This window comes from Pteropus medius, unplaced genomic scaffold (assembly GCF_902729225.1).
Source record: "Pteropus medius unplaced genomic scaffold, Ma_sr-lr_union100, whole genome shotgun sequence".
Lineage (NCBI taxonomy): Eukaryota > Metazoa > Chordata > Mammalia > Chiroptera > Pteropodidae > Pteropus > Pteropus medius.
In genome coordinates, this window is record NW_024341894.1 from 3,767,902 (window position 1) to 3,789,233 (window position 21,332).

The 21,332-nt window shown below is 48.4% G+C and overlaps 1 protein-coding gene across 1 annotated transcript in view; it reads right to left on the reverse strand.

Moving 5' to 3' along the window:
- The window catches only part of CCDC180 (coiled-coil domain containing 180), a 56,023-nt gene that overhangs the window by 26,235 nt on the left and 8,456 nt on the right, over window positions 1-21,332 (reverse strand). The window contains exons 5-21 of the mRNA XM_039856138.1: window positions 20,300-20,388; window positions 19,204-19,307; window positions 18,031-18,159; window positions 17,832-17,942; window positions 17,616-17,711; window positions 15,451-15,614; window positions 13,964-14,083; window positions 11,460-11,539; window positions 8,960-9,048; window positions 7,097-7,219; window positions 5,854-6,027; window positions 4,961-5,076; window positions 3,737-3,863; window positions 2,031-2,070; window positions 1,484-1,899; window positions 1,343-1,417; window positions 296-522 (exon numbers count right to left, since the gene is read on the reverse strand). Coding sequence (XP_039712072.1) covers window positions 296-522; window positions 1,343-1,417; window positions 1,484-1,899; window positions 2,031-2,070; window positions 3,737-3,863; window positions 4,961-5,076; window positions 5,854-6,027; window positions 7,097-7,219; window positions 8,960-9,048; window positions 11,460-11,539; window positions 13,964-14,083; window positions 15,451-15,614; window positions 17,616-17,711; window positions 17,832-17,942; window positions 18,031-18,159; window positions 19,204-19,307; window positions 20,300-20,388 — 2,280 coding nt within the window. The remainder of the gene's footprint in view (window positions 1-295; window positions 523-1,342; window positions 1,418-1,483; window positions 1,900-2,030; window positions 2,071-3,736; window positions 3,864-4,960; window positions 5,077-5,853; window positions 6,028-7,096; window positions 7,220-8,959; window positions 9,049-11,459; window positions 11,540-13,963; window positions 14,084-15,450; window positions 15,615-17,615; window positions 17,712-17,831; window positions 17,943-18,030; window positions 18,160-19,203; window positions 19,308-20,299; window positions 20,389-21,332) is intronic.

Here is a 21,332-nt window from a genome sequence, read left to right on the forward strand (position 1 = left end):
ACTCATGGACCAGGATCTAGAAACATCTTGCAGAGAAAACACTGTGTCCTACATACAAGGCCTAAGACAGCAAGGCATCCTGGGACAGGTGGAGGGGTCACTCTCACAGCAGATAACTATGACTGCAAATAACTCCTGGACATTTGCTATTTTGTATTGTGTTTCTCATCTCTGCCTTCAGTTACCTACACATTTCCTTTCTCCAGTTGAAATGAGTCCAATTTTTGTTAAAATATTTCATCTTGTTAATAAAACTCGGGACAAGAGAATGAAAATTAAAGAGTATTTTACTCACTGTTTCTTAATTTCTAAAACTAGCGTGGGTGGAATTATCGCTTGTTCTAGGAACGTGGCACTGGAAGTGTCATTGATGAGAATGGAAGAAAGTTCGAACTGGGGCCTCTTGCGTTCCTCTTCATGTTCCAAGGGTAGGAAGACAAAATAAGTGTTCCCACTGGAGGTAGTGAAGGACTCCATGTCCTCATAGCAAATGTCCTCCAGACACTCTTCCTGGGCTTCGGACTAAACAGAAAACCAGACTTTAGATTTGACATCAAAAGACATGGGAAGCACAAACCACAGGTTCCTTGACATCTGAGGTTGTTAACTATGTGGGCAGAATCTTGCCTATAACTGCTTCCGCCCCCCATCTCCCCTCCCCCCGCCACGTAATGCTTTTAAAATCAGGAAATTCTACATTTCTGATGTCTCTGAGCCTACAGCCCCACATGGCATCATTGGCTGGAGCTCCATAATGCCTGCACAGTTGCCACAGACTGAATGTTGGATGTCCCTCCAAAATTCATATCCCCAATTCGAGTCTGGGATCGCTGCTTGAAAAGAAGTCTCATGTGCCAGTTCTTCCACAGCAACATAGGAAAAGAGAGTCTTTTGCAATTTTGTGATCATGAAATTCAAGTTACTGTTCTGTTGAGTTGGAACATGTTTTGAGGACAAGATTTAATATGAAAGTAACTTTCCTGCACGCTAAGGAGAGCTCTGTCTGCTAACTTGGATGTGGATCTTTTGTGTTGATCTGTACAATAAAGAGCTAGGAAAGAGGGAGGACCAGGGAAGGGCAAGGAGAGCCATACAGTAGAGAGATGACTTCAGAGTAGGTTGTAGGATGTGAGGAGAGGAAGGTGAATTTTAAAAAGCGTAGCTGTGAGATAAGAACTGGGTTCCTGTTGACAGAAACGAAAGGTCTGCATGCCTTTGCAATTCTTTATACGTATCCCCTAAGGACACTGCGCCACTGGGGACCCCAGCTTGTATTAGTGATACACAGAGTGAACACAGCACACTTTCCCCGAGCACAAGAGTGAATCCACTGCTGGCCTACCTCCACCACGGACAGACTTGCGGGCTCCTCCACCTCCTCTTCCTCCACCTCTTCCTGCTCCTCCACCTCCTCTTCCTCCACCTCTTCCTGCTCCTCTACCTCCTCCTCCTCTACGTCTTCCTGCTCCTCCTTCTTTGCCACCTTCCGTTCCTTCTCCTTCCTCTTCTCCTCCTTTTCTTCTCCCTTCTTCTTCTCCTCCCCTTCTGCTTCCTCCTCTTTCTTCTCCTTCTCGTCTCGAACCATCACATTTTCCGGGTTCAGAGATGGTTTTAAGGAGATGTCTCTTTCTACCTGCGTTTCTTCCAACTCCTGTAGAGAGTCCTCTTTCAACTCATCTATCTTGTCACTCAGCTCGGATTTTTCCTGCTGGGTCACTGCCCCCTCTTCAATTGTAGAGGACTCAGTGTCTTGAGATCTTTCTTCTCCCATCTCTTCTGCTGGCCCAGAGGAACTTGTCCCTCTACTTATGCTTTCCTCACTTTTGTTCATTTCCACCTTAGCCCTTCGGTTTCTCCTCAGTTTTCTCATTTTCTCCTGGAAGCGCTTTTCACACGCTCCTGTTGAGGACCAACCACAAAGTACAAGGAAAAGAACAGGTTACCAGAATAACCTGGTTTGGGCATCCCCGGCCCACAAATATATAAGAGTGAAGTCAGGGAGAGTCAGACTTGACTCGTTAAAGGTTTACCTGGTTTCCTGAATCTGAAAATGACCTCCCCATTCAAGTTCTACAAGGAAAAAACACGGGACGCTGAGTGAGCAGTGCTGCCTTCCTTCAAGTGCCACTTCTAAGAGTGTCTTTTTTCTTTTAAATAAAAGGATCCCTCCAAAAAAACATCTTTTGCAGGCATTGACCTTTATTTCACTGGGGGAAATCAGGACGTTCCCAATATAGAGAATCAGTTTTCTTTCATCCCAAGCAGACTAGCAAACCCTTTTGTCACACGATGGGCATTCACAGACTAAAGTCTCATTCTGGCACATTTTTGGTAGTGATTCGGGGCAAAGAGCAAGAGGGTGTAAAGTGAGGGATTCGAACAAAGGGGCAGAAACTTGCTGCACCCAGTTCATTCTGGGTTCATAAACATACAGAATGAACATGATTTACAAGATCTGGGAGCCCCCTACTTAATGCGGCCGGTTCCCTGGTTGAAGTTGTGGGTGCAGTGTGCCATAGGTAATGGTGTGGGCTGTGGAGTTGGCAGGTTTGGATTCAGATGCCAACTCCTTAAAAGCTGGGTGACTTTGGGCAAGCCACTTAAACCCTATGGGGCTCTGTGTTCCCCTCATGACATAGAGACCGTGATAATGCCTATTCTTTAATCTAATCAGACTGATCTCAAAGGGCAGCTTTGAGCTCACCCTCTGACAGCTTGAGCTCTAACTCAACCCAGGAGCATTTATGAGCAATTGGAACAGTGATTTCTGCCAAGAGGAGGCATTCTCTGAGGAGCCAGAGACCTTATGTATATGGAAAAACTTCAGCCAGGTTCGGTGTTAACCACAAGTATTTTCGCCTCTGGCCATGCAGGACTCTGGCTGGGTGTGTGGAAAACAGCCAAACTGGGAAAGTCAGATCAGGACATTTCAGGTATTCATGCATTTACCTAGGGGCATTCATTGTGTGTGAATCACATATAAGACACTGTGCTAAGTAAGGGCAATCTAAATCGAATAAAAATTAGTAAGTCAACCTGCTCTTCAGGAAACACTTTGACAGGGTCTCTGAACTCCAGTATTTGACAGCAACCAACATATAAGCATGCTCAGAGAGAGGAGAGGTGACAGGCTGAGGAAGGTGATATGGGTGGTACAGGCTGAGTGGATGAGGTACTTGTAACTGGTAGTGGAATGGAAGTATGGACGGGTTTAGGATGTGTGCAGACAGGCAGATGAGGCAGACAGGGGTAGGATGAGGAAGGGCAGAATGGCAGGGGCACATGCAGGAAGACTGAGAACTTTGCTGAAGCAAGGTGGCAACCAGATGTGGGGGCATCTGTGGTCATCTAGGGACTGTGCTGGATTCAGTTAAGGGTTGCAGAGTTGGTGAGGGCCTTCTGAGCAGGAGAGTGGATAGGTCAGGGCTGTATTTTAGGAGGATTACGTGGCAGTGGTAGATTGGAAGAATGGAACTCAAAGAGTCATATAAATTTGCCTTTTTATTATAGCTCCATTCAAACCTTGGGGTCTGAATACTGAGCCCTTCAACCTCTTTTAATCTGAGAAAGAGGCAGTCTCTTTTGGAAATGCTTTCAGTTTCTTATCTTTGATGTTCTGACATAGGTTCTAACTCTATACATGTTAGGGGAGGTGTTCAAAGTTGAAGCAAATCAAAACTAGAAATCAACGTTTGCTTCTTGTGAGTGGCTGGGCATTTTGTATCCCTCTCCGTACCTGTTCAAAGATTTCACGAACATAGAAGTGTCGGCTGAGGTTGAAGCTGTAGGAGCTGAGTTCTTTCATTATGATTACTGGGTAGTCCATCACTTCTTTTGTCAGGAGGACATTAAAATATTCATACCTGGGAGGGAGGGAGGTAAGACCATCATCTAAGAAGGGTTTGGCTGAGTGTGGAAGACCCAGCCAAAAATCATGCCCCTGACCCCATAGAGGTGGGCTGGAATTTGGCATTTAGCTCTGCACAGAGCTGCCATATAGGTTTCTTTTTAAAATAACAGTTTTGGGGTTGTTTTGCCATTTTTCTAATCATACAAGGAATACATACTCTTTGTAGAACATTTAGAAAACACACATGAGAGAGTTCTCTGCTTGTTTTTAACACGGTTCCCATTTCCTTTCTACTGTTCTCTGTCCTTGAACTTCATCTATATTATCCCATCAAACCCTCTAATGTCCCAAGACCCAGACTTTTATCTGTATCCTAGGTAAAGAGACCAAGGCTCAAGGGATTACTTATTTGCCTTAAGACACACTTCTGAATCTAAGTACTGTAATCAATTGGCAGTGCAATTCCATTTCTGTGAATGGTCCTAACAGAATTAGTTGTACAAAGGCACAAAGATACAGATACTTCACAGAGAACTCTTCTTCACGTCGAGAAACTAGAACTGACCTTAAAAAGCTAATCAACTGGGGGATGGTTAAATCATTATGAAGCAACCACATTAATAAGTTCTATGTTGTCATTTAAGAATGGAAATATAGCTGCAGTTACAGAACAATTTGCATAGTATAATCCAACTTTTATTTAAGAAACACTGTATATGTGTATATATCCACATACATAAATGTACATTTCCACAAAAAGGAATGAAGGGGAAATTTCTACGTTTGTATTGGTTAACTTTTTCTTTCTTTAACAAAGAGCATGTATGTTTTAAATTTTTAAAGGTAGGGGAGGGCTCATGCTCTTGACCTTTAAACTACATGGCCTTGAAACCTCCTTCCATAAACTTTTCAGATCAAAATTCTCCCTGAAAGTTTCTATGTCAGTGGAGAGCAGAGCTGCAAAGGATCACAATGCTCTCCAAATTAAGAAGCAACATTTTAATCTTGAGCTTGCTGGGCACACCCCCAGGCTCGAAAGCGGGCAGCCTTTGATCTTAAATATGAGTTCCAGGTCATCTTCTTGTGTCTTACAGGGTCTGGTCTGCCTACCTGCATTTTATTTTCTTCAGAAAATCTTTGGCCTTTTCCAAGTGAGACTTCAGTGTTTCCTCACTGCTTTGCTGCCTCAGTTTGTCCAAGAGCTCATCGAGTTGGGCCTCCTGGGCCTGGCAGCCACCCCCAAAACAGAAGGAAGCAGACGGGAGTTACCAGAGCTCACAATGTAAGTGGCATGCAGTGATCCTGCCACTGGAACTGAGGTCCAGACACTCAGGGCAGGCCCGGGACCCTCTTTTCTACAAAAAGTATGCTGCTCCAGGCCTCCGGGATCTTCTCTCTGCCTGGAATGTTCTTCTCTGTCCACTTTACATCCTCAGAGACCTAGCTCAGATGGGACTCCTCAGGGACTCGACCCTCATACCTACCCAGCCTGGCCCTTGTCACACCTTCCTGTGGCACCTGCTCCTCACTCTCACCAGTCTTACTTGAAATCAGATGCTGAATATACCCCCTCTACCCCTTAGGCTGTGTGAAGGCAGCTGGGGTGGTGGCCAGCTCATGTCCTGTAGGGACAAGGTGACTGCCAGGGGTAGATGCTCCATACCCTTAGTCTGTCTCCCATGCACATTCTCTTACAGACACGTTTGGATCCAGGGACCCACTACACAGCCCAGGCCTGACTCAGGTAGATTTCTTCTACTCTCATCTAGTCCTACAACCAAGGTGAGCCTCAATTTCCTGATCTGCTCAAGGTTATAGCTTGAGGTTTTAAATTTGAGATTAATTTTTGTTTATAGCGTGAAGCATGGATCAAATTTTTTTTTTCCATCTGAATGCTGGCTAAGTTTGCAGGCCACCAAGCAGAGCCATCAGACAGCTGACAATCCAGGTATGGCCCTTCCCTCGACCCCCGTGGTGGCTACCCTGGGCGCCAGGGGCCACACCTGGTTTTCCAAGTTGTGCTCCTCGCGCTGCTGCTCCATCCGCTTCTCAAGCTCCAGCTCCTGCACAGACAGCATGCTCTGATGTGTCTCCCACAGCTGTATGGCCTCCTGGAAGTAGCTGAAGAGGGACAAGCTCTGCCACTCCGACTGGTTCGCCAGGGCCTCAAAGGATTTCTGCAGTGGCAGAACCCAGAGAAGGGGCCCTGAGTGCTGAGCGCCCCAGGGCGAGGAGGAGGACCCTACTCACAGGGCTGCCTCACAGGACTGGCCGTCCCTGCCTGAGCACCACCCCTCACTTTGGCTCATGGCCCTTTCTCTTCCGGGACAGCATTCTGAGTCTGCCCAAGGCCATGGCACTGGTCTGGCTGATCCTGAAGTCCCATGTCAGGACCTTTTCCATGTCTATTGAAGTCACTAACAGGAAGAAGAAAGAGAAATAGCCTGGGCCCTCACGTGGCCACACCCAGCTCGGCCGGGGGCATCTTTCCTTCTTGGGACTTCCCTGACTCTCACCATCTAACCAAGCACCACAGCCTGCTGTTGAATCTTCGCCTCCCCTGCCCGCCTTTTAAAAAACATATGTGTCTTGTGCTCTCATCAGAGTCAGGGGTCAGCGAACTTGGCCTGTGGGTTAAATGTGGCCCTTTGTCCTTTTCTGTTTGGCCCTGGGAGCTAAGCACAAATTTTAGATTTTTAAATGGCTGGGAAAAAATCAGAAGAAGATATTTAATGCTGTGAAAATTATATGAAATTCAAATTTCAGTGCCCACAAATAAATTTTATGGCATCACAGCTGATATTTCTGAATTGCCTAGGTCTGCTTTTGTGTGACAACAGCAGGGAGAACTTTTTAGAGATCTGACGGCCCATGGAACCTGAAATACTTGTCCGATTCCTTATGGAAAATGTTTGTTGACCCTGCTCCAAATTCTAAGTATCTTGGGGCATGGGAATATTGCTTTTTGTGGCCCTTCAGCACCTAGCCTTAGCAAGGGCTCTGGGAGCACTGCTCGACACTGTTCCCATGGAGTGTCATGGGTGCCAGCGGGCGGCTGGGGAGTCAGGGTGAGCCTGGAGTGCCCATCACAGAGGGACTGCTCCGAGGAGCTGGCCACGACGAGGGAAATGGGCTCAATTAGTGACAGGAAAATTGGAGGCCCTTGGAATCCCATTCTTCTCACAGCCTAGCACCCTGGGTGATCCCCACTCCGTTCCCCAGCTGCGTGGGTCCCGAGCTACGCACATCCAGGAACTCCAGCTCCTCCTCCACCTTGCTCTGGAGTACTCCCATTGTCTGGAAGAAGGATGGGCTCACTAGGCTCTCTGCCTCCTCCTCAGTGAAGGCTTTCCAGTCCAGCAGCTGATTCTGGAGGGGAAAAAGGCAGAGCCTGGCTTAGGGCCGGTGGGGGCTTCCCCTCAGGGCCTGGCCCTACCCACCGCAATTTGCCTCCCACTCATCCCTGAGAAACTTCGGGGAAACACTCACGGCAGTGGAGATGGTGCATCTTTATGGTCCGCTTGCTCTGTCCAGGTGCTGTGTGCTGCCCCCCACCCTTGTCTCACTGACTCCCCCAGAGGTGTTCTTATTAGCCCCATTTTGACAGATCAGGAAACCCGGCTCAGAGAAGTGAAGGAACTTGCTGGAGACCGCACAGTTGGCGAGTGGTGGGGCCAGAATCTGAACTCAGAACTGTCATATTTTACAGGCATAACCCACCATCCTATATGGCCTCAGCATTGCTGCAAGTCAAACAGGGCTCCCATTTCCTGTAACTGAATTAGTATCAACCAGAAAGTGGACTCTCTATATAAATAAAGCTTTGGTTTATGCACAAAATCTAAAATAAACCAACCTTCCCCAAATTAAAAATCTGTCTGTAGTAGTTTGTTTCCAATGCTGCTGAATCAGAATACCAGGTGCCCTCTGTCAGACACACACTCTCGGAGTGTGTGCTGACTTCAGCACTCATTCCCTGCATGTGCCAGACAAAAGAAAGACAGAGTGGGCACAAGGTGTCAGCACTCAGGGCCATCAGGCTCCAGGAGAGGTCCCAGGCAGCAGGAGGGTGGGGGAGGTGAGTTCCAGCGGGTGCTCTCAGAGGACACAAGGTTTCCCTCTCCTCTCTTCCTCCGGGCTTTCCTTCTGAGGTTGGATGCCCCTAAAGAGCTGACTGAGAGGCACATGGCTGTCCCTAAGGCCACAGAGCAAATGGACAGAGCCCTGTGGGCCTGGGCAGCCCCGGGCCTTTCGCAAACTTGATTTTCTCATTTCCAGATGAGGCTGGTGACACCTACTCTGTAGGACCTTGTAGGATTCAATGGCAGAGTATGCAAGTAGGTGGCATAGGCCATAGAAACGACAGCACTCGGACCATGCATCGTACTGTAAAGCAGTGCTCACTCACCTCAGGGTCTTGATGGCAGAGCAAAAGCTGGACAGACACGTGAGGGGTAGAGTAGCAAGAGCTTCTTGGGGACCACAGGTGGGGCCCTCAGAGTTCGGGGACTCTTACTGCCACAGGTGGCAAGTTAGACCAATCTCAAAATGATTAGGCTTTTTAAGGTTTTTTTCATCTAAATAGTTTTACTGAGGAGGCAGGGAAGGGGCATTTTGATAAAATATTCCCTTGTACCCCAGAAAACCAGACATTTTAACTGAAAGGATAGGCTCACCCTCTAACAGAGAGAAAAGTTGGGCGTGATGGCAGTGGCAGCACTATTTATAAAAGTGAAGCGCTGGAAATCACCTCCGTGATACAACCTCCGCTGAATAAATAATATCGAGTGCTGTAAGTGATACAGAGGGTCAAGGATGAAGCCTGAGGTGATCCGAGAGTGTATAACTTTGTCTGCGAGATCAGGGAAGGCTTCCTGGAGGTGGTCATTAATGGGCTAGAACCTGAGGGATAGGTGGGAAAAGCTGGGGAGAAGGGAGTCCAGGCGGAGGAAACAGCTTCAGAATACCCAGAATCTAGTGATGGCCTGGGACGTGTAAGGAAGGAAAGCAGGGGAACCAGGCTGGAGAGAGGCAGGGGCGGGCCAGGGACAGGGCTCCAGGCCCACTCCCTGTGTTCCTCTCCTTAGGCCTTCAGGGAGGGGTGTCCACCTTGCACTTTTGCACATAGGCCAGGCACTCCTGCCACGTCTTCTCATACTGCAAGCGGATCCGCATCATGCATTCCATGTGGTAGGTGTCTACATGGGCAGAAACAAACCATGTCAGCATGGCAGCTGCTCTTCCAGGAGAAAGAGAGATTAGAAAGAGGAGTTTCCCCTTCACTAGGGGAAGCATCTTCTCCCCAGCAAAGTGCCTGGATAGTGGAGATAATATAGGTGAGCTCAGTGGTCCCAATTCAGTTCAGGGTCAGGAGTCTCACAAAGTTCCCAACACACTGAGTTAAGGATCTCCAAAGGGGAGTTATCTTGATCTGTTCTGAATCCATTCTGATCCTGATTCTTGATTCAGTTTCAAGGCTGGTGAAATTGTTTTGGGGAGTTGTACCAAGTCACAAAACAATAACAAGGGTGCAAATTAACGAGCGTTTACAGATCATGTCTGTGGTTAATTTCTTAAGAAGTAAATAGATTAGCAGGACATTCAGAAGCTTATTGATTTTCTCCTCTACCTCCTCTTTATTGTGTCCCAATTTATAATCAACTCAATGTTGACTCTTGGTGTCTAAGATAAGCAACTGAAGTTGAATGTGCCTGGCAGGTCTGGAAACTGAAAGACCAAGATTTTGTGGTGGCTGTTCTTTAACAAAGGCTCGGGTGGGGCCGGGTGGATGGCAGTGGGGTGTAGATTTAGGACACTGTGGAGGGTGATACGCAGTGGAACTGTCCAGGAAAAGCTCTAAAGCTGGTTTCTCCCAGCCCCAGAGCCACTTCCTAGGCCAGCAAGGTGATGAACTCTCCCCGCCTGGCGTTTTCAGTCCTATACCTCTCTGATTTTCCCCCTCTAACTCCATCACTCCCAGCTTAACCTCTTCCACTGGGTCCTCACTGCCCTGAGGATAAAGTCCAGCCTTACTCTGTGGCCATGTGGCTAGCACAGTCTGGCCCCTGGGCATCTTCCAGCCTCCCCTGCTACCTTCTCCGTTCTCCGAAAGCCTCAGTGCTGCCCCGCCTCTGAGCCTCCCCACATGCTATTCTTTCTGCTTGGAAAGCTCCCCAACCCCTGGGCTTGGCTCACTCTTACTTTCTTTGCAGGTCTGAACCAGATGATCTGTTCCTTGGCAAGGTCTTGCATGACCCTTAACCAGGCTGTGTCCCCTAATAAATGCTCATATAGATGGTCGCCTGTCTGCTCCCTGCTGTCATATCCTGCATGATCTGACTTCAGCTCTGGACTGGAAGCTCTGGACCCACGGGGAGATCTACCCTGCTGGTTGGCAGGGCCCAGCACCATGCATGTTCCTAGGATGCACCTGATGAATGGCAGCCGTTGCTATTATTTCTGATCTCGGGACTCTTAGCCTTGGCATAATAACATAATTAATTATAATACATTTGGATTTATAAACCGGAGAGCCCTGAGAGCAATGGTGGGTACTACTAGTCAAAAAACCCAGGTCAAGTCCAACTGTGACACATCATTTGCTGGGTGACCTTGGGCTGGATACTTCGTCTCTCCATTGCCTCTGAGTCCTTCTTTGTCCCAGGGTGACAATGACCCCACTGATTTCACTAGGATACTATGAGTCTCATAAGAGATGGAAATATATCTTCTAGGGCAAGGATTGGCAGACTTTTTCAATAAAGGGCCAGATAGTAGATATTTCTGGCTTTGTCAACCACGTAGTCTCTGTCACTATACTTATTTCTGCTGCTGTAGAGCAGAAGCAGCCAGAGACAATATGTAAACAAATAAGCATAGCTATGTTCCAATGAAACTTACTTACAAACAGGCAGTGACTCATGGGCCAGAGTTTGAGGGCCCTGGTTATAGAGAAGTCTCAAATACAGTCATTTATTATTTAGCACTCTCCATGTAAGCCAGGTACTGAACTAGGACTAGACCACAGAATCACATGTAGATTCTTACATCAACTCCACAAGGTAGGTGCCTTTATTACACTCCTCTTGAGGTCCCTATTTTATGGAGGAGGAATTTGAGGTCAAGAAAGGCCATGACCTCCCCAAGGTCACAGAGCTGGGAAAGCGTAAAGCTGGGACTGCAAGAGCTGTCCGTCAAGCCCACATCTCTCTGACTACAATACCGTGTGCATAACTTCACATGCCCAGGACCTGGCCCCTGAGCCATCCTCACGGGTGGTCATCAAAGTCATCCCTCTGGCTCCATGCTGGGGTCAGAGGACAGGGGTCAGAGTGTGTGGCTAGCACTGCGGCCACTTGAGCAGTGACTTGGGAGGCTGTGGGAGGAAGGTAGGGCTCTGACAGGCAAGGTCTTGGAGGTTCGATATGAGCCTCAGAACTTACTCTTCCCACTGCACCCCATTGTTTTCCCCAGGAGACACTTGCCACTCACTCCTGAGTTTATAACCAACTCGCAGGTAAATGATTGATCAACAGGCTGAAACTGTTACAAAGATACTACTAGAACAGAGTTTGGAGAGAGCAAGTGAAATCTCACAAACCTCACTTACCGAGGCGCTTATTTTGGGAGTTGAGAATAGAATACCATTCGGTTAGCTGAGCCTTGCTGTAATTGGGGGGCAGAAGGTCACTGGGGAAGGAAGATATGACAAGTAAGCCACACTTAAGTAAAACGTTCACTTACCAAAATTGGTAGCAGCTTTAAGGAACGTCTATGTAAATACTAAAAACAAATTGACTTGCTGGGGATTTCGTGGTGTCAAATACACACCTCATGAAAAGGTCTATTCACATTAACGAGCCTGTTACTTTGAAAATAAAACTGAATTTTCCTAATGGGAAAAACTCAAATGGCTTACAGCACTTCTAGGAACCTAATCCAAGTAACAAAATGCACACCGAGTTACATATTAAGATCGTTGCTTAACATTACTGTTTATAAACAAACAAAAAAAATATCGCAAACAACCTTCATATCCAATAATAGCGAATTGTCTAAATAAACTACAGTGAATTCTCTTGTGAAGTTATTAAAAAAGTGTGGCAGATTAAAAAATGGCCACATAGCATTAGTGTCTTCCATTAGGAGGTAGAGCCTATTTCCCCACCCTGGATCTGGGCTTGGCTATGAGATTTGCTTTGGCCAATGGGACATTAGCAAAAGCAACATCAGGGGCTGGGAAAGGCCTTGCTGTTGTATTCTGCTTGTCCTCTCCTGTTGTAGAGTGCTGTCTGTCACTGCCACCATGCCAAGGGCCCAGAATATGGAGGCTGAGAGAGCATGTAGAGAGAGGCCTTAGCTGTCCCAGATGAGGCTTTGGACATGGGGGTGAGACCATCCTACACCATCTAACCCCAGCCAAGCCAGCCCAGACCAGGGAAACTGCCCAGGCGACCCACGCAGAGTCCTGAGAAACAAGAAATGATTATTGCGTTAATTTTGGGGTGGTGTTTAATGATGTGGAAAGATGCATATGTCTAGAGGGACCATATAATTTATTGTCCAAACCAGGACATTTTTGACAGTGACAGGGGGGGATACTATTAATGATTACGCGAGGGCAAGATGTGTAGCTCGGGAGGGACTTGGGCACTCTACCTATAGAAGGCAGTGAAGAGCAAGAGGCAAGTACAAGAGGTAAGTATAAGTATAAAGCATAATCTCGAGCCTAAATATTACACTAAATACAGTGTGGTGTTCTAGATTGAGTCCTGAAACAGAAAAAGGACATTTGTGGAAAAACTGGTAACTCTAAAAATATCTGATGTTTAGTTATGGGAATGAATGCTTCAAAGTGAATTTCTTAGTTTTGACGAATGTCCAGTGGTAACATAAGATGACAATATTAGGGGAGACTGGGTGAGAGCTAGACAGGAATTCTGTGAGCTATCTTTGTAATGTTTCTGTAAATCTAACACTCCTCCAAAATACAAATTTAGTTTAAAAATTATTTTTAAATGATATGCACGTAGGCTTATTGGGTCCAAGAAAGTCCATGGGGATTCTCCCTGGACTTTGGGTACTCGTTCTTGGGGCCCTGTGCATCTTAGCAACACTCCCCACCCCTCCCCCACAGCACTGCCCACAAGCCTGCAGGGGGCCTGTGCATGAGAACGGGGGCTGGGGCAGGTACAGACAGAGTCGGGTGCAGGTGCCTGGAACTGAGTTTTGCCCAGTTTAATAAACGGAAGCTCAGAGTCTGAAATAAGTGGCGTTATAGAGAACAAAAGCACTTTTCCTCGCACTGAGATTTTTAGCCACTTTGTCAATTTTCCAGCTGCTCGTTAATGTGGCTGCACACGGAGCAGGAGGTACCAGCCGCGGGGGAGACCCTCTGGGGCTCTAACTGTAATTGATATCCTAACTGTGAACTTAGGCTCTGTGGTAGGGAGATAAGAACAACCCGAGTCCCCGGCTTACCAGGGTGGGAGGCCCAACGAAGAGGAGCAGCACATTAAGAGTCTCTAGCTTGCAGGACCACACAGACCCCATCCTGCTGCTGAGAGTGGATGCTACAGACTCCCCGAACAGTGGGCTTCTATGGTCGATAACATTCAGTGTACCTCCCACCAAACAGATTATGGGATCAGCGCTGGGTGGACCCAGGTCTGAGGGTGGTGTCCACAGCCCCTCACAGGTCCCTCGTCCGATGGCAGCTGTCTTCTCACCAACCTTCCAGCCTCCAGCCTCAGATCCCTGCAACTCACCCTCTAAACTGCAAAGCTGATGGAGCCACTCTGCTTTCCACTGCCCTCAGGAAAAAAGTCTAACCCCTGAACCTGCCCCTTCCCTCCCCCCACTCTCCCCTTGCCATCGACTCCTCTTAAATTCTTTGGCACAGTCACACTAAACTTCTTTCTGCAGTAAGTATATGTTCTTTGTTGCCGCTGGGGCTGGAACGCCCCAGCATGTAGCCCCAGGTGGCCAGCCCAGGACGAGAAAACCAGGAGATGGCCTGGTCTGGAGGATGCCTCAGAAGAAAGGACAATGGTATGCCTGCCTCCCCCGTGGACCTCCAGAGGCGGCCCTCCCCAGGGATGCCTCCTGCTGTACCAGATGGTGCAGAGATGCTGCAGTCGCTTTTGCTGCAGGGCTTTCTGATTCTTCAGCATGTTCTCCACCTCCTTCTTCACGGCTGGAGGAACCTGGATCCGCTCAGTGGCCATGAACTCACTGGGTGTCCACATGTTGGTACCATGAAGAGGAGAGGAAGGGCAAGGTGGATGGGAGAGAGGGGATGAGACCTATGGTGAGAACATTCGGAACCCCAGCATTCTTCTATCATTCCCAGCCCCTTCCTCTCCATCCTGGGCCTCTGGGACACTGAGGAAAGGAGGAAAGGTCGGGGAGAAGAATCGAGGTTACCGCCAGTGAGACTCTGCTGCTAAGAGCATGGTACCAGCAGGCACAGATCTGCGTATGGGTCCTGACTCTTGCCTGCCAGCTCTGTGACCTTGGGCAAGTCACTCCCCTGACTCCGAATCTGTTTCCTCTTTCGTAATGAAGCTAATGGTGAGGACCCAACAAGATATTGCATGCAAGCAAAAGCCTTAGCACGGTGCCTGACTCATGGGAAATGCCCAATAAGGGTCCGCCGCTGCTATCGCTGTTGATGATTACTGACATTTGTAACAACCTCCCAGTCCCAGACCAGGCACCTTCCCTGCAGTATCTTATTGATCATCACTGGTCCCTCATATCATGGTGCCTGCTTTGCACAGGGAGAGAAAGGCACCAAATTTTCAAGCATTTGACCAGGGTCACAGGGAAAGTACAGGTGGATCCAGGTCTCGGTATACTTTCCTTCGTCCCCAGGATCAGACTCTGGAGCTCCCCATTTGGAAATGCAGAGGTACAGGCTTGCAGCACAGATGGACGGACACTCTGGTATCCTCAGACATCTTGAACCGAGATGTCCCTTTCTTAGCAAAAGAAAGTCTTGCTTATTGGCCATAAGGTGCAGGTCTCTTTGTGTCAGTATTAATGAAAGTGACACCTGGCAAAGGAAGTGTGGAGACAGGCCGTCTCTTCATCCTTCCTCCCATGGGTGAAATTTGCTACCGGAAGGTGGGAAGTATCAAAGCCTGAGGGACAGCTGTTCTCCTTGGTCCAGTAACACAGGGCTATGTGTAATAGTAAAGAGTGGAAATTGGGCAGACAGTCAGACCAAATATTTCCTAACAGTTTGTATTGTTCTCAGAAAATGCTTATGAAGAAAATAAGATACAAATCTACCTATGCAGTGTGGGTCTAAAAAATCCTGGGAGAAAATATACCAAATATCAGCGGTGCTTCTCACTGTGGTGAGGGATTAGTGGCGATTTTAAATTTCTTCTTTATGCTCTTATCTATTTTAACTTAAAAAAAAGAGCACTATTACTTTTTTTGTATATTACTCTTACCACCAGAAAAACAACAGCATTTTAAAGTAATGACAGAGAGGGAGAATGCCTGCTGTCCTTGTGCCTGCCATTGCTGAGCCCTCTTTTTCCTTGTGCCTGCTGTCCCCGTGACCGTAGGCAGTGTGAGCAGCCACTGACCTGAAACTCAGCACCAGGGCCTCCTTCTTGAGAGCCTTCCAGGAATCGACCAGGCCCTGCCAGCGGCAGCGGCTCTCGAGCTCCTGCTTCAGCGTGACCTCCCTCAGATTGACAAACAGCTGCGCGATGGCCCTCCGGTTGCCCAGCAGGGCGTGGTTTATGACCTGTGGTCGCAGGCAGACGACCTTTAGATGGCGCGGGGGCTCTCGAAGGTCAGAACAAGGCTCAGCTGGATAGGGGCAGTGAGAGGCTGGAGAGGGGCCAGGTGAGGGGCAGGCTGAGGGCCTGGGGCACAAGGGGCCATGGCCGAACGGAGTGGTGGCACTGTCTGAGGAGTCCTGAGGGGGTCGCTGGGCACTTAGAGAAGCTGTCTGGGACTCAACAGCCATGGACAGTGACAAAGGTCTATCCTGAAGGCTTAACCATGAACCTTGATGATATAATCTTCAACCCAGCTCCAAAGCCACCTGATTGTTTGCTAAAAAAGCTGATTTTAGTTCACTGGAGTTAAGCACTCCAGTGGACTCTGTGTTTAACTGTTTTTTGTTGTTTTTCAATAAATTTGTTCCAAAAGCAGAGTGTTCATGCCATCAAGGACCTGCCACATATGGTTGTGATGAGAACCAGGACCCAATTACCAAATGAGGCCAGAGCTAGAACATTCTTCGGCAGTCTTCCCAGTAGTTCTCTCCTGGGCACCGTTGGCATGGCAGTGGGGATAATTCTTCATTGTGTGGTACTGTCCTGTCATTGAGCATCCCTGCCACCTTCGATGGGAGCAGCCTTTCCATATCCCCAGGGACTGTAACAGCCCAAAATGCCTGCACGCATTTCCCAAACCCTTCTAGGCACTACCCTGGGGCAGAGCTGAGAACCTGCCAAGCTCAGTGAGGAGAACTCTCTGTAACATTTGTCATTGGAACCTGAGGTTTGATGCCTGCTGTACTTTCTAACATTGGCAAGTATCTCCTGAACCTCCAATTCTGCAGCCATAATATGACAATAATGCTACTTAAAACATAGGGAATTTGTGGAATTGAATAAGATAAATGCACATAGAGCAAGTAGCATATGCACGTTGTTATAATGCATAAAATAAGCATAGGAAAGTCAGACAATGAACCATAACGGGGCACCGCTAACTCTGACTCCCCCAGTAGATCAAATGGATAAAATTTAGGAACTCTTTCTTGGCTCAAAATGAGAGCTGCCATTGCTGAGCCCTCTTTTATCATCTTCCCAACAAGTACTGACAGTTAAGTATCATTATCCCCAGGTTCCAGGTTCAGAGGCTGAGTTACTTCGGGAGCTTTCATGTCTGAGCAGTGAAGAGGAAGGTCTATGCTCACTCCCCGTCTGCGCTTTGTCCAGACTCCAAGGCACAGACCAGAGCTGGAGCCCATCTGTGATTCTGAACACTGTACTCCCTTCACCCTGTGTGCTGCCAGGAGGGCTGCTATCTGGCTGCCAGTTTTTTGCATGGGACCTAGAAACCTGTGCAAGCAAAATGCACCTCTGAGTAGCCAAAAGAGCTGTTCTTTCACGCCGCGGAAGAGTCAGACTTAACTCTGACTTTGGAGACATCATGAACTACCTTGAATTTCTTGTGTTTTTGTTGTTGTTGTTGTTTTTTGTTTTATCCTGAAGAAAGCAGCTGGAGTATGGACAGGGAAGCAGTAGGGACAGAGCCAGGGGGCAGGCATGGTTCAGCAACAGGCACTGACAGCCAGCGAGAGAAGAGATAAGAATCACTAGAAAAACTAGAAAAACAGAGCAGGCTGGGGTCACTGATCAGGGCGCAAACCAACCTCAGACCCTGATGGCCACGAGATGATGCCTCCACAGTGCAGCCCCTATCACTCTGCACAATAGTAGCTGAGACATGGCCCAGTAGGTGCTTATAAAATCAGTGTGCTCAAAACCATGATGCTGTGTCAGGTACACTGTGATTAAGACGGCAGGGAAGTACAAAATGTACTTTAGAAAGATTTCTATTGAAAATACTTTACCAAGACTCTGCTTCTGAACCTAAGTGGCCAACCTGAGTTACTTGGAAATGTCACCTATGATAAGCCCTTCATTCCTGAGACACCACGCTCTGGGGCACCCGAAGGTTCTGGCTCCTTCTTCCATAGGCTGATCCCCAGCACATAAAAACCACTCACCAAGGCTTCTTTGTTTATCAGCCTGTACACGTCAGGCTGCATGAGGTAGGAAGTTTTCTCTATGATCACCACATATTTCTTTAACACGCTTTTTAGCTAGAAATGACAAAGTGCTATAGTTAGTGACTCTCTTTTCCTGGAGAACTAAAAGGAAACAGATGATGCATATAAATCCCAAGTGAGAATCATCAAGAGCCCATCTGTAGGCCAACTCACTTTATCTGTCCGGGAGAATTCGAGTGAGTGCAGTGTCTCATCCAGCTCCTTAATCCCTTGCTTCTGGAGCAGGAACTTCTCAGCCACCTTATCCCACAGCTCCAGCAGGGTCTATGCCGAGAACTTTGGGTCAGGCTGGGAGAACAGAGGGCAGGAGAAGGACCAGGGGGTGTCGACCAGCCCACAAGGGGACCCCTACTTGGATGGTATAGTCCTCGAGGTTGTCGTCGTTTTCCACCTCTTTGAAGAGATTGTCAATGTTTTCATCAAACTCAGCCAGCTTTTTTAAAAGAAGTACTCCTGGTTCCAAGATGAGAGGTTCCATTTCCTAAAACAGACCAGGAGGGTGATGGCTTTGGTATCAGGAGGACCACCCCTCTCATATAACGAGGAAGTGTCAGCCACGGTCCTGTCTCAAAAATAATAATCGTTACCTAGACGTAAGGAGTTAAGACTTACTAATTAGTTCACAACTAGAGTACAAGGGCAGCCACCATTTGGGGCACATGCCATGTGCCAGACACTCTGCTCTGTGCTGAGCTTAGCCCTTATTCTTGGACTTACTTGGTCCTTGTCACAGCCTGTGAAGTAGGTACTGACATCTGACCAGGCCCATGGCTGGGGCTCAACAAATATTCATTAAAGAAGTAGCCAATGAAAGAATTCCAAGTTTACTTCAGATGAATAGACTGGGGCTCAGTTATGTCGTGTGACCAAAGCCCCAGAGCTCATGGGTAAAACAGAGCTCACGTCCAGTTGGGATGTGTTAGGAAAGTGAGGAGCTGGCTAGAGGGGCACCCCAATGATGCCTTTGAGAACAGAGCCAGCTCCAAGAACCCCGGGGAGCAACATGAGTCAGAGAAGACACAGGAAGAAAGTGGTGACTGCAATCTGGGGCTCAGAGAGGACCCAGAAGGACCAAGACGGGTCTCATGTAGGGAACATTCTGGGACTAGTATGGCTAGGGATGAGGTCTCTGGAGAGGAACAGGGAGTGAAGAGGGGGCAGTACCTAAGGGACAGGTTGTCAATGGGTCAGGCCATTTGGCCCCTTATGAATAGGACTGAGCAGGGAGATCAAAGTCTGAGTGTTGGTGTCAGACCTGGAGTCCCGTTCCCACTCGGCTGCTTCCATGCCAAGTCAGACAAGACTTTGTGGGCTCGCCTGTAAAACGGGAGTAATAATGGAACCTGACTTATAGGGCTATGTTATAACAAGTTCTCGTAACCAGCCACTCAAACATGGTTACTATGTATAGTTCTGTCAACACCACGGTGAGCCACTGAGAACCTCTGAGCTGGAGCGAAGGCAGTGACAAATCGCCTTCAGAACGGCCCAGGGACAGAAGGGGATCAAGGGCAAGGATTCTCACCATCCCAATCTGAGCGATTTCTTCCTTAAAGCTCCCCAGAGCGTTCTCGTAGCACCTTCTCTTGTAGTCTCCTTGAAGGGCGATGTTGCTGACCCTCTCAGGAACTGGGGGAGAACAACAGAGCTGATGAGTCTGCCCTCAGAGCTCCAAGGTGACGGAAGGGGACCCAGGAAAAGGCAGCCAGGCAGAAAGTGCCCTGGTTCAGGAAATGGATCCCCAAACCAGGCCAGCAGTGTCATAGGCATAAGGCAAAAAAAGATGTAGATGATCCATAAGTGCTATAGAGAATCGAGTCTCACATACACAGTTAAATGCTGGCAAAAAGTTCCAAAAGGGTTATGTATGGAATGGGTCCATATATATATATATATGTATTTTTTTTTTAAGTTTTATAGAAGGAAGTACATACATAGATAAAGTAAGCGACATTTACATAGCACGTAACGTGTACCAGGCTTTGTTCTAACTCAGTTACTTATCAGCCGCATTTTACAAGTTAGGACACTGAGGCATGGGACTCAAAGAACAAAGGCAGGAAGTGGCTGAGCAGGGATTTGGATGTGGGCCCTCTGCTCTAGGGTCTGCGATCTCGCTCTGCTCTCCCGCCCCCGAACCTATGTGGGATACCCCATGATTTCATGGGGGTGGGCACTCTTGGGAGGAGAAGGGGTGCTACTGTGGAGGGGTAGTTTTTACTTTCTGCTTATCTCCTTCCTTTGTTTTTCTATAGGGAGCCTGTATTACATTTTTAGTCATAAAGAAAAAGAGCCTCTATACTGGGATAAAGCCAAAGTAAGAAAACGTGATATGAGGGAAGAAAATGTAGATTGAGAAAGCCTCTTGTGAAATCGCAGTAAAGCGAGCAACACCTTTTGCCAACTGCTTTTCATCAGTAAATACTGACAGTGCAGGCAACCCCTTCTTCCTCCAGTTCCCTGCACTGGGAGAAGGCTGAGGGGAGCAGGCCCAGGGCAGACGGCTGAGTGAGGCACACAGTGTGAGCTTCATGTGCTTCTACATTAGAGCTCCTGGGAGATCCCCCGGCTCTCTCTCGGGCCCAGGCCAGGCCCACCGGCATGGCTGATCAGAGGCTCACCGACTGTGTCCATGAGGCCCCGGACTTCTCGGGCAGCAATGGTGCTCTCACTCTCTTGAGCCTTTTCCTTCTTAATTGTTTGCTTTTCCCTAAGACCGAAGCAGAAGAGAATACTGAACCCCTGGACCCCTTACCCCCAGGGAAGTAGCACATGGGGGAGTCTCTAGAGGGACCCTAGGCATTGCCAATGGCCTGGGCCCACTGATTCCAGCATGTCCCAAGGCTGTGCCATTCTCCAGCAAATACTGCCTGGGCATTTGCTGCCAGCAGACACCACAGATCCTAGACAAGAGGTGGGGCCCTGCCCTTGGGGAGCTTGCTTCTGCTCTGGCTGCAAACCAAGTGTAGGTGATGAGCAGGAACCATTTTCCACAGGCGGAAACTGAAGACCAGCCGGGGTATGACCAGGCTGGGAAAGCCAGATTGGTGCTAAGAATTCAGCATGCTCCTCATCTGCTCTTTCAGCAGCCCATCCAGGATGGGAGAAGGGGCTTAGAGAAGTCACTGTATGAAGCAGAACTGATATTCTTAGACCCGTGCACGTGACACCAAGGTCCATGGTACATGAAGTTTGAGTATAGGAGGAGGGAGATGGGATCCCAGGACAAACGATCTCAGCAGGGAAGACCAGGGTGGGTGAGCATGGAATACAAATCTCTAAGGGCGCTGTCCACAGGGCAGGCACCACAGAAATGCAGCAGTTCTCAGCGACTCCTGCTCTTCCTTGGGGCCCCCACATGTGCAGCCCTTACTGGCATTTTCTTATATAGTCCTCACCAGGGACCTACCAGCAAGGAAGACTGCAAGGCCTGGGCTGCAGCTGATGGGGCCCAGAGCCAGTCCTCCAGAGGTGGGCCTTTTAGTCTCGTCAACCAAATGCCTCTGGACTAAGGCAGCCCCACAGAAGTCCGGGCCCCCTGACTATAGCAGCTGCTGATGGCTCTGGCTTCTTGGCCACTTGCCCAGGGGACTTGGGAGCTTGGTTTACACTGGTGGTGATCTATGCCTCTCTTGGCTCCTTTTCCACTCCCCC